Source organism: Penicillium hispanicum (genome assembly GCF_028827665.1).
Source record: "Penicillium hispanicum strain IBT 35686 chromosome Unknown utg000006l_segment0_segment0, whole genome shotgun sequence".
NCBI lineage: Eukaryota > Fungi > Ascomycota > Eurotiomycetes > Eurotiales > Aspergillaceae > Penicillium > Penicillium hispanicum.
In genome coordinates, this window is record NW_026623198.1 from 834,020 (window position 1) to 848,887 (window position 14,868).

Genomic DNA, 14,868 nt, shown 5'->3' on the forward strand with positions numbered 1-14,868 from the left:
CAAGGCCCGAAGCTCCCACAAGAGTCGTAGAGCACACGGCTTGAGTTCACATAGCATCTACTGCGGCTTCTTGCCGGCAGCGGGGCCAGAGACGTAGCGGCTAATATCGGTGAACTGGTAACCCTGGTGCACCGCACTCTTGAAAGCCTCCCATCCCTGGCGCACCTGAGGGGGGGTGCTCTGGTGGGAGATCGAGGCATCAGCACGAGCAGTGAGTTGGTGAACAGCCTGCTGAACGAAGGAGCTCTGGGCGTAGCGAGCGCGGAAGAAAGACAGGTAGACCAGCAAAAGCAGCCAGCTGCCCTTGGAGAAGGTAATGCCGGAAAAAACCAGACGGATCAGGAGCAGGATCTCGAGGGTGGCAACAACACCCATGCTGGCATCATAGTACTGCTTGATGAAGCGGCCAATGGTCTCGGCGAGAGGGCTCTGCTTGGCGGCAGGCTTGGAGCTCGGCGAGCCGGGGGAGGCTGAGCCGGCGGCACCCTGCGCCGGGGGTTGGAGGGTCGGGATTAGGTACATGCGACTGTAGGTCGCAACGTGGAAGACCGAATACACACTGAAGGGCAGAAGAGCCAGGATCAGCTGGCGCGAGTACAGCCACACCAGAGCCATTCCTATCACACCTCGCGTCAGCTTCTTGCGGTCACATTTCCAATGTTATAATCCATCACTCACCCAGATACTGCACATTCTCATCGGAGATGAGCTTGCTCACGATAGTCGGGACGTTGCCAGAGACACCACGGGCAAAGTGGCCCTTGTACACGACGATTCCATAGGTCACGGCAGCCGAGATAAAGGCCAGACGATAGGAGATCTGGGCAGCGGAAGAGTAGTAGTTGAAGAAGACGAAGGACAGGGTGTAGCGGAAGACCGAGAGTAGGAGAGTCAGGTGCCTGTGAATAGTCAGCAACGTCGGATTCGGAGCAGCGTGTCCGTTGATGGTTCCCAGGAGTTGCATACCCGACAAACCAGGCAAACCTGCAGCAAGGGGGTGTTAGATTAGCACTCATTCAGTATACATGGAAGCTTCATGCGACAGCAGGAAGCAGAGCGATTGACATACTGGAGAGTTTGAGCCAGAGCCTTCAGTCGTTCGGCCAGAGGCAGAGTAGCAGGAGGAGGAGGAGCCATCGAGGTGGTGGGACTCGAGTGTCGAGCGCCGAAGGAGAGGAAGAGGGATAGAGGAGAGTGAAAGATGTCTCAGCACCTGCAGCAGAGTAGATGTGTTGAGAAAGAAGAAAAAAAAGATGGCGGGAGAAGAAGAGGTGAGGGAGGCTGGGGAGCGGGGAGTTGTGTGTTACCTGTGCTTTCCAGCTCGGGAGCTAACGTGGACCGCCTCGAACTGCTACTTCTACTTCCGTCTACTTTTACTCTCCCGCCTTCTCGGTGACGTCGCTTGGATGATGCAATGCATTTCACTCGTCCTCTGCGATAAGCTCCGCTGGACACGACCGACCGATTCAATGGATGTCGACTCGAGACGGGTCCATGCATGAACAAGTGGGATCAGTTCTGCACTTGCCCTTGCCCTTGCCCTATGGTTAGCTAGGCCGATCGGCCCCAGTTCCGCGATATTCTTCTTGCTGCTCTCCCGAATATGACCCAAACTGCGCGAAGCACTCAAATCGTTGAGCCGGAACATACTAACCGAGCTCAGAGAAGTTCGCTTGCTGAAGACGTGAGAATGGAGATCTGGTCTGACCGCTAGTTGGCTTATCAGCCGTCTGACTTCTCCCATGAGAGATCCAGATGCCGTGTTCTCGGCCCGAGTATCAAAGTCTGGTGGAAAAACGCGCAAGTCGGTATAGTTTCGATTTTTCTCATAGTATATTCCTTTCTTAGTATACATTGGCTCTGCTGTCATTTTGCCCTCCAGGCAGCATCGAGCCTTCCAACGCCTGGATTGGGAAGACTCAAGAACGTGGAATGAGAACCACCAGTATGGCCCCTAGGTGGAAGCCGGCCTGCTCCAGTGGTCGTCCCTGATGGGTATATGGCGAGAAGCACATTTTCCAGGACAAGTCTTTCGTATCATCCGATCTCTCCTTAATAGGCCATCTCCCATTAATGAGCGTCAATGCGGGTATGTACCCCCGAATGGGGTAGTATCTGCTGCAGCTCTGACACCTTTAACCAGCATGCCTGCGCACCTCACTTTTACCAAAGACGCTGGGAGTATGGTACCCAGCCAACACAGAATCCAACGTTAATCCGTCAGTCACAGCGACGTTGATTCATTGTATATGAATAGATTCCTGGTAGCTAAAAGTGCGGCCGTAAGAGTTGAATAGACTGTCTCTCCAGACAGCATGGAGAACAGATTGAACCAGGCAGACACTCTCCCACATCTATTCTCCCTGGAAAGAATAGCCTAGCCATACCCCGTCAGAGGCAAGAAGACAAGGGAGCCATCATATCGGATCTACTGTTTCCCATCTCTGGCAGAAATTAGATCGTCCGGGCGCGGTTCTGAAGGTGAAAACACAGGGAAACCTCAGTGATAATCTATGGTGAAGCAACTGGCGTGCCTCGAGGTTCCACGCTCTTGTTACTAGTAGCTCTATGATAATAGAGGTAGAAGGTGTGGCGAGTACTGCAGTCGACAGAACTAGTAAGGAGAGACTGAAGGTGGTGACAACGATCCGAGTGTCTTCCTAGTGGTAGGAAACTAGAGATGCTCCGCGCTAAAGGCCAGGTATTCATCGACGAATATCTAAGCCAACCGAAAGGATCATTCGGAGTTGACGCGGGTCACTCTTCAGCTCTCGTACAGGAGGTCGGTTTCGTTGTCGACATTCGATCTCGCCACCCCAGATACCGAGTATTCGACGATCCACGCCCGATGCAACACAGCAACACAGCAACGCACCAGTATGCTCCATTTCACCAAGAACGTGGGGGCATACCGACAGACAATCGAGACTCGCCGACCCAAGACCCGGGCACCACGATATTGAAGCGACCGACAAGGCCGAGAACTATTGTCAAACGAGAACACACGCAGCCCAACCCGCGACGATCAGCAGGGGCATCACATGTGCCTCGGCGTCGGGGAAAAGGTTGTGGCATCTCCGATCCTTGTGCTTCCTGGCGATATTCCCTCCCATCTCCTGTGGGGGTGTCATGGTAATGCAGAGGGTACCACCGCCGATGGCTGCCCAGATCCCCAAAGATGCGATGGCGATGCGCTCCGCGAACCACAACGGCACATGCGAACTTAATAAATGCCTCATGTCAACGATAGGCGTTGGCGTTGGCGACATTCCACGGTACGCCGTCGACTTGATCTGGTTTTTGAGGTATCGAGAATCATTTCCCCACGGGGTCAGTGGATGGAATTGTCTGAATTCATAGGTCCACCTCAACCTTACAAACGGTAATTTACAGATCCAGCGCCGTTGCGGGTTTGCATATTCTATACTGAATAGGTATCCCTTTTGTTCTTGCACAGACTGTCATACTTGACAATCATCACCATACCAAGTTCATGCAGGATGGCTAAACCAAGCTCAGGTCCAAAATGCACCACTGTGCTCCATTGGGCTTTCTCCGCCCAGAAACATTGGAACAGAACCATTCGTCGTTGCGAAGGGGCATTGAAAGGTGCTTGCGGCGGCTGCCATCTTATCAAAGAAGGGTGTATTCTGTCACCAGCATTGACCTTATAGAGCTAATCCTTTCGAAGTAAATGTCGACTGGAGGCTTGAGGCGAAAGCCCTTGATCTATAACACGCCAAGAAATTATAACTACCTGTAGATACTGGCCACTGATGCTGTTGATGCTGTTGTACAGCCGCGTAGCGTCTGATATTCTGATTGGTATACGGGTCTCATGATCGGACAGAATAATTGCGGTGGTTTTTCCCTCACTGAATGGGCGAATGGACGAAGTCGCTGTGCGTCTAGACACATTCGCAACCCACTTCTGCGGGATGCACATGTCGGCCGTCGAGTTTGTCAGAGCGGAACAGGTCGGGTTGGAAATGTATGAATAAACCCTGTCTGCATATATACGGAAGTGACGAGGCTGCAGGATTGGAGTTTTTGGTCTTGTAGTGGCTTCGACGTTAGCGTGTGTAAAATACTAACGCATCGTAGTCTAGGCTGGTTATCATTTAGGTAGTTTAGGTAGATACTGGTGATACATGGCAAGATCGCAAGAGAAGAATGAAAAGAAGCAAAGCATCATACACTCGTAGATGACGACTCGTAAGAACCAACCCTTTTTTTTGACCGTGGACGCCCATGGAACAATCCCCCGGAACACCGCCGCAGTCTCGCAATGATCTTCCATCACTCGTTGCGTTTTGAATTTCTTTTTAGCGTCATTTCCCCGCGCCTTGGCCCTTTTGAGAATAAATCCAAACTTTAACGGTTGACGATTTCCATCTTCTCCAACGGCTATCGTGCATACCCCTGTGCAAAAGTGGCCGAGGGGTCCCATTCGCGCCCGCCTTGGGACGAGTTTGGCGCACGAGGTCCCGAGAAACTCATCGATGGCGGCACATAGGGGGCTTCCTGCCCAAAGTGTGCGCTTCGAGAAAAGGTCGGGCTCGGGCTAGCCATGCTGCGTCCGGCTGTGTACGCGGGGCTGGGCGAGCACATGTCGATGTCGGGCGTTTTGGCAGAGGTCGAGAGCATCTCGAAGCCCTTGCTGTCGGCGTAGCGGCCGCGCGCGTCGGCCGAGACATACTCGCTGGGGCGGGCAACAGTGCGCCGGTACAGGTCGAGCCAGCCCACGAACATGGATGGGCGCGCGAAGAGACTGAAGTTCCAGATACCGACCAGAGAGAGAAGGTAGATCACGGCTAGGAGGGTCGCCTCGTTGGGGCCGAGGGCGGAGGCGTATGTCTTACATGAATTCTTGTCGCCTTTGGTTGAGACGAGACACATCAGCCAGGGGGCAGCATTCTGCATGTTGGCCGGGGTAGAGTCAACTTCACGGTCCAGGTTGATGAAGACGACGGCGAAGAAGAGCAGGTTGCCGATGATGATGAGGACCAGAGTGACCCCTCGCCACTGGAGCTGCAATACACGGCGCACACGTTGGTAGGCCTGGCGAGTGGTCACCGTGCGTACACTAGCTGCGTACGACGGCAAGCCGGAGCTGTTGTCGGTGGTCGCAGCGGACTGGTCGAAGAGGGAGCGCAGGTAGATATGCACGCAGTAAGCCATGGTCGCCAGCTGCAGAACCAATGCGGCAGCTGCAAATGCCAGAATCGGAGCCCAATAGTCCTGTAGCCCATTCTGGATGTTGATATGGCAGATCTCGCCGAACCGAAAGGACACCCCAGTCAGCAGGAGCATCACGGTCAAGCAGATTGCAGGAATGCCAAACCCGCACAGGAAGGCCCCCCACATGAACTTGGCACCCAAGACCACTTCCCAGCAGACCTGGAGGTGAAAGGCCAGGGTACGGATGAAACCTAGTCTGGGTCAGCGATGCCTTGCACGTCTTTCGTCGGATCAGGCTGGCATACTCCACATAATCACCAACCACCCACCGAAAAGCAAGAATGATCCCGAGAAGGCGCAAGACAGATTAGAGTACATGTCGTTGGGCGTGATGTCGTTATAGCATTGTTGGGGCTTGGCCCCGAGGGGAATGATGAAGGCAATCTGAGAACCGGTCAGCACAGCTTCAGTCTCGAGATCTCCATGTCACTTGCCTCCATGCAGCATATTCCCAGAGTAAAGCAAATACTCAAGTAATGGCGATTCGTCCATTTGGCGGGAAGAACGGCGTATGAAACAAGAAGGAAAATGCAAAGCGGCAGGATGGCGACACTGATCCAACTACCAATTTCAACCCGCTTTGCGATGTCTAAGCGTTCGATGTTAGTACCAATTGCAAGGCAATGCAGAGCGGTGACCACTGACTATCGGCATATCGCCAATCGGCGAGAGGGCATGGCAAGCAGCATGACAGATTGGCAGCGAGGGTCTCGCAGTATCGTCCGCCAATGACTAGAAGCACCCTCGATCAGCAACCTGACACCAGAGCGTGTCGTTCTGCGATTTCTGGACATACATCCACCGGTGGTCGGAAACAACGACTCCTGTAAAAAAGGTTCTGGGCAAAACCCGTTCAATTCCCCCATGATGAAGGATCGTCAAGCAAGTGAGGCATATCCTAGGAGGCAGCACTGGGAATCGAACGCGCCAGCGCGATGAGACCGCGCGCGACACTCGCGCAGTTCAAGACGTGTCGAAGGGAGGACGAGATCGACGGGGCAACGGAGAAGAAAAAAATGAAGGAGGAAAGTGGGCACAATCCCGGTATACATAGACTAGGACGACCAGGGGTTCTCGTGGGGAAAACCATCGCGATACATGGCGATGCTCACGGCGAGCGCAGCCGCAGCAGCAGAGTGGGTCGTTCGAAGAACGAAAGGACCACCAACCGCGAGGGAAGCGAGATGGGATTCGGGCACAAGCACACGAGTGTGGCACCGTTATTGGACTGGCCGTGGTACACGGTCCCCAAGAAGAAGTCAATCCCGACGGCGCTTGGCGCACATTGTTCCGTTGGTGGAGTTCAGTTCTGTTACAGCAACGATCGCTGTAGATTCCAGCTGCAGTATGGATCGGCATTGCCCGACAGGATCATTAGCCGTGACAGTCAACCGTGTGGACTGGAATAATCTCGTCCGTTACCGTGGTTGATGGTTCTGGAACTCCATGAAAGTGCCGATCTGACGCCATGAACCGTGGAAGACGCGTCTAGACGAGTGTGTGCATAGCTCCGGTCACTCTCTTGCGGAGGTCAAGTCTGGGATATTGATGCCCACGCTGGGGCCACGTTGGAAGCTATCCCAGTTCAGGTCAATTTCAGGAGAGAATCCTCCGGACATGACGGAGTTTCCCCGATGTTACGACGCCTGTGCCACCGTGGAGTTTGCAATGCGACTGAGCCATGCCTCTGCTCATGTTGACACTCGAAAGGATACTGCACGATGTTCTTGGGCGTACGAGAAGAATAAGATAATGAATCCAGACTCCACCCCCAGCCTCGTCGCGCCTTCAAGGAATTCCTGTCACTGCACTATCGTGTATTGTCGGTATTCTAGGCAGAACAGTGCAGGCCCTGACCCTGGTAGATAACCGATGGCTGTCAGATATCAAACGATGAAATGAATCCAGCGCTGCAAGGTACGAATCCTCCATCCTCTAGACCGGGAACACCGCAGCCCATCACCGTCACACACCGCAAAACTCGGCCACTCCGTTCGTGCATTCGTCCATTCCTCCACCCCGCACCGAGATCTCATCCCTCCTTCTCAACGCTGATTCGACTATCCGCGCGCCCAACGACATGCGTGAATCAGACTCCTTCCCGGATCCAGCACCGGCTGCGCCCTCCAGACTGGCCAGTGCCCCCCCCCCCCCCCATCATCCTGCTCGGTGAGCTCGCGCCAAATCGCCCAATCACCGATACCAACCCGCTGCCGACCGTGATCGCCCCCGGCATTCGTTGCGCATGAGGCCAATGACAGCCGGATCGCGCCTTTTCTGACATTATATGCGGCGCGCTCAGCTCTGGCACTGAACCTGTCGAGTTCTGGCCCGCTGTTATCGAGATGTTGCGTCTTTGCGAGAGGTGGTCCAGTTGTTCATATCCCGTGTGGCGGCCTGTCTATCAGCATGTCCGTCGACAGACTGTGCTCGAGCCTGTCAGTCGACCTGTACATGCATGTACGTGGACACTGACACGGACACGGACACGAACCGATACAAATATACGCTCACATCAGAGCTGGGAAACAGCCGCGCAGCATGGACCACAGGATGTCATCTACTTCCCGGAAGGGTGAGGCTTGATTTGCATCGGACCGGTCGAGATCAGACGCGGGACTAGTCACGCCCCGTTGGTTCTACAATGCTATGCTATGCCATGCGTTGTTCCGGCCAACCATCGTCAGGCGCTCTACGCTCGGTCGAATCCGTACTGGACGCGCCTGCCAAGATCGATATCACTCCCGTCAAGCTGCGATCCATGCACCATCGGGCCAACCGCAACGGCTACACCCATCGCCCCTAGTCCGGACCACAGGCGGATGAGTTTGCCCTCGTGGCGGATGTGATTCGTTGATGGTGTCTCTGCAGGTTGTCGGGGGTCGTGCGTGAGCACGGAATTGTATGGTTCAATGAGAGCTAATCAGATCATAGATAGGTAGAGGGCGTGCAGGATGGGACCCAGGAGGCGCAGCGCAAAATTGATCTCGCCTTCGGTCGAGTCGACCAGTGACAAATGCCCGGTCGTGGTACTGGGTCCCATGAGAACGAAACCATTGGGGAATTTGAAGACGCAGGTCCTGTAGTAGGCCTTCGCAGCCAGACGAGAACGTCTCCCGCTAGCGTCAAGTTCAGTCGGTGTATTAACTGGAAGAGCGAGTAGATGGCACGACGGTATTGCATGTTAGTTCAAGGTGGCCCTCTTCTCCCCTATGTCTGGAACCCGTGCAATTCCTTGCCAGACCGAGCTCGCACCCCAGTCTCGGTGATCTCCCCGGTCGCATCGGAACGCACAAGCTCCCCATTTTCATGGTGCAGACAATCCAGATAATCCGTATCTATGAATTTCTGTGCGTGGAACCAACGCCTCATGATACCGTTCTGGGGCCGGCCGTTTCACATACTCAATCCAGGTGCACTTGAGATCCTCGGCCTCGTCATACGTCGCACTCTGTATTGTGTATCGAAAGCGCACATGTTGCGGCACTGTCGTGTTGCCCCGCCACCGCGCGCAGGTACGTCGCGATCTTCGACTGTAGAACAAGCTTGCGGCCCCAGTCCGGTTCGGCGCGAATAAGAACGAGTAGATATGCGACGCCATTCCCCCAGGTCATCCGCTTCTGCCGAGAAATGTCGTAGTCGGTCTGTGGTCACTGTTTGCCCAGTTGAACCACGAAGCTCGTGCCCAACAGGCCCGCGCCGATGATCAGGATATCCGTATGTACAAACATGGTCTGTCGTGGGATATAGATGCAAGAAGGACAGAGCTGTGCGCGCGCGCCGTTTTCTCTTGCTACCTAGGCCGGTGCCACTCTCGCGCATCCAGGTTCGTAAGGTGAGATTCTCCAGCTTTCCCCCGCACATCGCCCCAGGACTCTGGGGGATTCGAATCTTCACCCTCAGACTCGTCGCCTTACCTTCTTGCGCACCCCCCTCCCCCCACGCTTCAGCGTCCCGGCTTGCCTCAACACGGCAGACCGGACGAGCTGCGGGCCTCGGGTGGCTTGGACGGGGTCAAATGGGAGACCGGGGATTATCTTCAGACGCAGACGGGGAATGTCGGTTCGGTAAACCTTCCGCTGGGGTGGGGGAGATCGGAGTGTCAATCGGTGGGGGCGTGGAGGCAGCGGTGACGATGTTGCCAACTTGGGGAAGCGCCAAGTCTGGGAATCCCGCGTGGGTGATTACTTGCGTACGAGATATTCGGTGGGCGTTGAGGACGAGAGGTGTCGAGACGTGAGCGATTAGACAGCGGCGTTGGCGCACCGCCCGGGATGCTTAAATTAGTGCCCGCCACTTTCCTCGGGCGACGCCGCTACGCACTATGCAGACACCGGCAAGTCCAGTCAAGCCTTGCCGGGTGCTCGGAGATGATGCAACCGGGGCCGTGCAAGGGGGGAAACTGGACCGAACACACTGCAGATATCAAATTTCAGGGTGGAATAATGGAGCAGACGAAAAACCGGCTTCTTATCTACATACGACTCCCACCAAGTCCACCTCCGCTGGGATTATGAATGAAATCTGCTCTGGAACAACCACCGACTCGTTGGGATGGGGACACGCTCATCCGCGGCGACCATGAACTCGATTTGCCCCCCGCAGTGTTCTCCTTGGGATAGCACGATCTGAGAATCCCTGCAACCGTTTCTGCAGGTCAATCCCAGCGAGGGCGCTGGTTCATTGAAGCAGGCCGAGCAGACCTATGTTGCGGCCGCCCCAAACCAAACCGGTCATCCACCTTCGACGGTCTCACTCACTCTTCAGGATCGCAATATTGATCCATGGCGCCCGGAGTGGCGGATGAGATCGTGGGCGGGCCTCGGGTAATAGATCGAGCCACTCGTGGGGGTCGCAATCACGCCCGACAGGGAGTCTTCGGGTTTTGGTTAACCGTGATGCTGCTTGCGCTTCAGGTGCCTGCTGGGCGGAGAAAGCTCTCGTCCCACCCCCATTCCTTGAGCAATTGCTGCACGCGGTACTCGGTAGCCCAGCCCAGGTCGGCCTCCACGGCCCGCAACAACCGGATCGCGACTCGTCGCTCGCGCGCATCGGTCACGCACTGGCCGCTGACGAACAAGGGCTGCAACGAATTGATTCTCACGCTACCATCCGGTCGAGCAAGTCCAATCCCCAGGATCTCCCGGCTATGGTACCCGATTTCGGCTTCGATGGAGCGGTATGATTGAAGCCGAAGGGTGATGGTACTCCGACGACTAGTCGACTCATGTGGCTTATTGATCAGCAGCAGGATGCGCGCCATGTGATAATGCTGCATAGAGGAGGCACACATGGGGATGCTATGCCACACTTCTTGCAGCGTCGCCAGGTCTTTGGCTTCTTCGGCATGCTTTTTGTGGGGAAACTGTGACGGTGCGACCCGCGCGCATGCCCGGAACGTGGCTGGGAGCCCATTATACCACGTATCCAGCTCCGCCTCCAGTCGATACCACCGCTCTAAGAGTACCTGTTGCGAAACCCCAAGAGGCCCGCTGTCGACGGATCGGTTGTCGTTCATGCTCAGGTTATCCCCTGCGCTGATAAAGTTTACGATTTTTGACAGGATCCAGACGAGAGCATTGCAGATCAGGTCCTCTTTCATCACGTCATCGCCTTCTGGGTATCCCGTGGCGCCTATATTGCTTGGACGCACGAATCCCATATGGTCGAGCTGCAGGCCAGCTTCGGTCCAGAGCACCAGATCATCCGTGTTGAGCCTTGTATGGCATTCGTTGATGACTGTGAACATTGTTAGCGACTGGACTCGACCCAATCGGTGCGCAAAACTTACAGGCTGCCAGATAGTCTTGCCGCGCGAAATTCCAGAAGGCCGCCTTTCGGGCCTTTGAGAACGCCGACCTCTTCACTGTATGGTAGGGACTGTCTCCATCTGAACTACTGGATTCTAAGGGCATGATGCCAATCTCGGCCACATCGAGCAATGACTTCACGCCACTCAGATGGCGATTCCAGGCAGGTCCCGTTGCATCGAGAAATTCATATACCGACAAGATGGCCGTCGCAGCCAGGACTTCATCCGAATGCACACCATGGGAGAGCCGACTGTTTGATTGCCGTCGCCGGCGTTTACGGGGATTCTGTGCGTCCTGACACAACTCGGCTGCCTGCCATTGGCCAAAGGCTTCAGGAGTGCTCAAGGGAGGTGGGCCCTCTGCGTCGGGTTGCAACTGCTTCATCAGCAGCTGAATGGCTTTCTCATAGTATTTGGCCCCACGCCAGATGAAGTCGTCGTCCTTCCCAGGCCACATCTCCATGGTGGCTTGCTGCAAGCATACCCCACCCATCATCGCCTTGGCACCTTTGACTCGGCCCAGCTGTTTGGCGGCATATGCGCAGGCCGCATACTTGAGCAGCGGGTTGGAGATCGCTCTAACTGGAACATACGATGCAAAGTACGTTCCCAGATCAAACAAATCCATCCTGGAAAAGGTTATTGGCAAGTCCAGGGACGCGACATCGACGCATGATGGAATGAAAACCTACCACAATCCTGGTCCTTCGGTGTAATGTCGCAGAAGGAAAGCCGCCTCGAAATCAGTTTCTGCATATTCTTCCATCCGAAGCTCGGTTGTCGCTCGTGACGGGGCGGGTCTGGTAGGAAGTGAGGCACTTCTCTGGTCGGGGGTGTGAGTGGCCGGGTCGACCGGCGGCGACATGGAGTGGGAAGGGTTGAGGAGGAAGTTGATGTTGGTGTTATTGCTACTGGCTGACAGGGACATGGAAGGTGATGTGGGAGGAGGCATAGCACTACTCCGGGGTCGGTTCGGAGAGGGGTAGGAGACGCTATCGGAGACGGAGTGGTCCATGGGAGAGTATGGGAAGCGATCGTGCGTTGCAGCCGTCGACAATGCATCCAGACTATGCGATTCCGTATCGCTCGCCCTGGAGCCACTTCCCCATCTTTGATTCCGCGACTGAGCAAGGGCGAGGGCGCTCGATTCGGCGAGTGAGGTCTCTAGCTCATCGGCATATGGATCGGAGTTGTCAACGAAGATAACTGCGAAGCGATCAGCAACTGTGCGCACGGCCTCAGCTCGTCTACGGTGGTCCTACCGTGCTTAGGGACGTCCAGCCAGATGCTATCCTTGTTGAACGTGTTCTTATATGAATAGAAGCCCTTCAACGTCCCACTGCCTTCGGGAGTCTCTTCCAGCTCATTGTTCATCGATGCGTTCTGCTGATGGCGAAAGACAATGCCCTCGCTGGGTCGACATTCTCGGCCACCTTTGCGGCACTGCGAGCACTGGGGCTTCTGCTCGTCGCCTGCGAGTCATTTGGTCAGTTCGCCCTGGGGGCGCGCAGGGATGTAGAGAACGGGGGGCCTACATTTGAGTTTCCGGGTCCGACACGTCAAGCTGGCGGAGTGTTAGGGCGCTGAAACTGGGAGGGGACAGGCGAATCAGCTTACCAGCCAGTTCGAGAGCGCATGGCGTAGAAGGCGCGTCGGTGGGGGAAAACCCCGGGAGGAAATTCGAAACCTGGAGACTTGCGGGGAGCGGGAGCGGGCAGGTGACCGGGGGAAAGCGCCCCCACAGGACTTTGGCTTCTCCCCATCGTTGTCCTCTCGTCTCTCTGCTCTCTGTCCTCGTCTGCGCTCGACCCTCGTCCTGCCTTCTCCCACACATTGACAGCATCTCCACTTGGCACTCCGGTCGTGCCGTGAGCTATTCACACATTCACCACGCGGTGTCGTGATATCTCGTTGGTTTCCCCCGGACGTGCCTTGACCGCGCGTCGGTCGGCCATCCCTGCGCTTGCCGGATACTCACAAGCTGGCATGAATGACGATCATGAACTGCAGGGTTTCGTTGATTCCTCGGAGAAGAATCCAATTGACTCCCGAACTAACCACCTTGCAGAACACTTGTCCACTCGGACGCTCCGGCGATTCCTTCTCCAAGCTGACTATGAGGTTCTCACGCTGTTCTAACCGATGCAGACTCCACCGAGTCCCTTATTACAACTCTCAGCATCGCATCCGATAACCTATCAAAGTTGTCTTTCTTTCTGATTGCTGTTTCCTTCAGCTTACCAGGCGTGAACCGGTGGTACCGTCCGCACTTTTCCGGGTCCGGGGTCCGGAAGCCGGGCAAAACTGTGGAGTCCCGCAATGCTCAAGTGACCTTGGATGGCCCCCATCATCTCACCGTGACTCCGATTTACAATTGACCGAGAGTCTACATCCAATCAGACGGGAACCAACTTTGTTCTTTTACTCAATTCCTCACTAATTGCGGTTTTCTATCATGTGTCATAATGGGATCACTGCATTCCGATGAATTACCGGATCTCCCTAGCCCTCACGCGGAGAGCCAAGGGGTGCCATACCTGCATCATGCTAACCTGGGAGCGTCAGACACAGTGCCAATAATTGGACAGCTTTCAGATCGTATACTTGCTGCGATTCCCATACACTTGTCGCATCTCTTCCGTCCATCGTGGGACAATATTATATGCAAATGGAATATCTCTTCTTTTTCACATCCCGTATTTGAAGTTTTTCCTGAAGAGGAAAGATATCGCTCTAAAGTAGATCGAGTCTACGCAGAACTGACTCATCCGTACTAAGTAAGATCTATGTGACTTTGGAATCAGGCGTTATTTGAATTGTCTTCATCACTGCTCATAAACGTGATCTTCGGAAGCAGTGAAGAATGTGAGACAACGACTTGCACTTCACCCCTCTAGAGTCTCCCATCATCGAGTCGATTCGCAGCTAAAATATCAAGCTCAAACTAGCATGCTCTATAAGCAGCCGACAACCACACTTTCGGCAGTTTCTCGATCATTCATCATTCATCCTCTTCACATCCTCTAAACTCGCGAAGCTTGTCCAAAGCAATTCGGGCGTAAAGATCACCGCAATAGGAAATACAGCGTGTTGGTAATTCCACTATAATTTGCGCTGATGAAAAGCGATCGACTTGATCAGTGGGATGTCCCCGGTGTTCTTGTTTAGTTACCTACCACCCCCGCTTCACTGTATCGTTCCAGATCCTACCCTGGCTGTTAAGCCCGTCACTTGGAGACCGGATTCAAGAACAAAAATTAAACAGGAAATAGGAATCGATGGCCTCTGGGGTCCCAAGGCAATCCTGCTCTTCATCTCTGTGTTTGCGGCTGCTATTCCCAACGCTGTGGTGTTGTAAGTTCTCGAGCGGAGGATTTCGCTGTTCAGTGTTGGCTGACGAGAGGTACAATGTATGGAATACATGAAGACACTTGTAAAGGGCCACAGATGAGAGGGCTGCTTGAGCACTTGGTCAAGATAGGAGGGTTTACATTGACAAGAATGGTCTTCAGCTGGTGGTCGATCGTTGTATTATCCACGTCCGCAGGACGTAATCGCTAAGTTACAGACAGGTGTCACATGTATAGTTCGCATATGCACAAGGAAAACCAGGAGTTGACAGACGAGGGCCACAATCCACCATACAATAATCGCGACAAACGGCCAGCGCGCGTATCAAGAGATGTGCCAGCAAATCAAACATTAAGGGGGAGGGGTATAGCAACGTTGCTTCCGAAGAAATAAAACAAACAGAATGCCAATTCAAAGAATTGGGAGGGCAGAGTTTTGTGCAAAAAGAGATGGAAAGGGAGCCG

At 54.5% G+C, this 14,868-nt stretch overlaps 5 protein-coding genes across 5 annotated transcripts; all 5 read right to left on the reverse strand.

The window, feature by feature from the left end:
- Positions 1–57: 57 nt before the first annotated feature.
- On the reverse strand, positions 58–1,137 carry N7459_006678 (uncharacterized protein; the record flags this gene model as incomplete). Its single annotated transcript, XM_056945846.1, has 4 exons — positions 58–617; positions 679–899; positions 967–984; positions 1,070–1,137. 4 exons carry the CDS (start codon positions 1,135–1,137, stop codon positions 58–60), a joined length of 867 nt encoding a protein of 288 aa, XP_056797845.1.
- Positions 1,138–2,990: 1,853 nt separating this feature from the next.
- On the reverse strand, positions 2,991–3,583 carry N7459_006679 (uncharacterized protein; the record flags this gene model as incomplete). Its single annotated transcript, XM_056945847.1, has 2 exons — positions 2,991–3,348; positions 3,468–3,583. The coding sequence occupies 2 exons, from the start codon at positions 3,581–3,583 to the stop codon at positions 2,991–2,993; spliced, it is 474 nt and encodes a 157-aa protein (XP_056797846.1).
- An 824-nt stretch (positions 3,584–4,407) lies between these two features.
- On the reverse strand, positions 4,408–6,107 carry gprM (the record flags this gene model as incomplete). The annotated part of the gene is made up of 5 exons (XM_056945848.1): positions 4,408–5,432; positions 5,487–5,625; positions 5,676–5,830; positions 5,887–5,973; positions 6,038–6,107. 5 exons carry the CDS (start codon positions 6,105–6,107, stop codon positions 4,408–4,410), a joined length of 1,476 nt encoding a protein of 491 aa, XP_056797847.1.
- Positions 6,108–8,164: 2,057 nt separating this feature from the next.
- On the reverse strand, positions 8,165–8,842 carry N7459_006681 (uncharacterized protein; the record flags this gene model as incomplete). Its single annotated transcript, XM_056945849.1, has 2 exons — positions 8,165–8,354; positions 8,646–8,842. The coding sequence occupies 2 exons, from the start codon at positions 8,840–8,842 to the stop codon at positions 8,165–8,167; spliced, it is 387 nt and encodes a 128-aa protein (XP_056797848.1).
- A 1,311-nt stretch (positions 8,843–10,153) lies between these two features.
- N7459_006682 (uncharacterized protein) lies at positions 10,154–12,690 on the reverse strand (the record flags this gene model as incomplete). The annotated part of the gene is made up of 6 exons (XM_056945850.1): positions 10,154–10,980; positions 11,033–11,682; positions 11,746–12,259; positions 12,316–12,525; positions 12,589–12,617; positions 12,671–12,690. The coding sequence occupies 6 exons, from the start codon at positions 12,688–12,690 to the stop codon at positions 10,154–10,156; spliced, it is 2,250 nt and encodes a 749-aa protein (XP_056797849.1).
- Between the last annotated feature and the right edge of the window lie 2,178 nt (positions 12,691–14,868).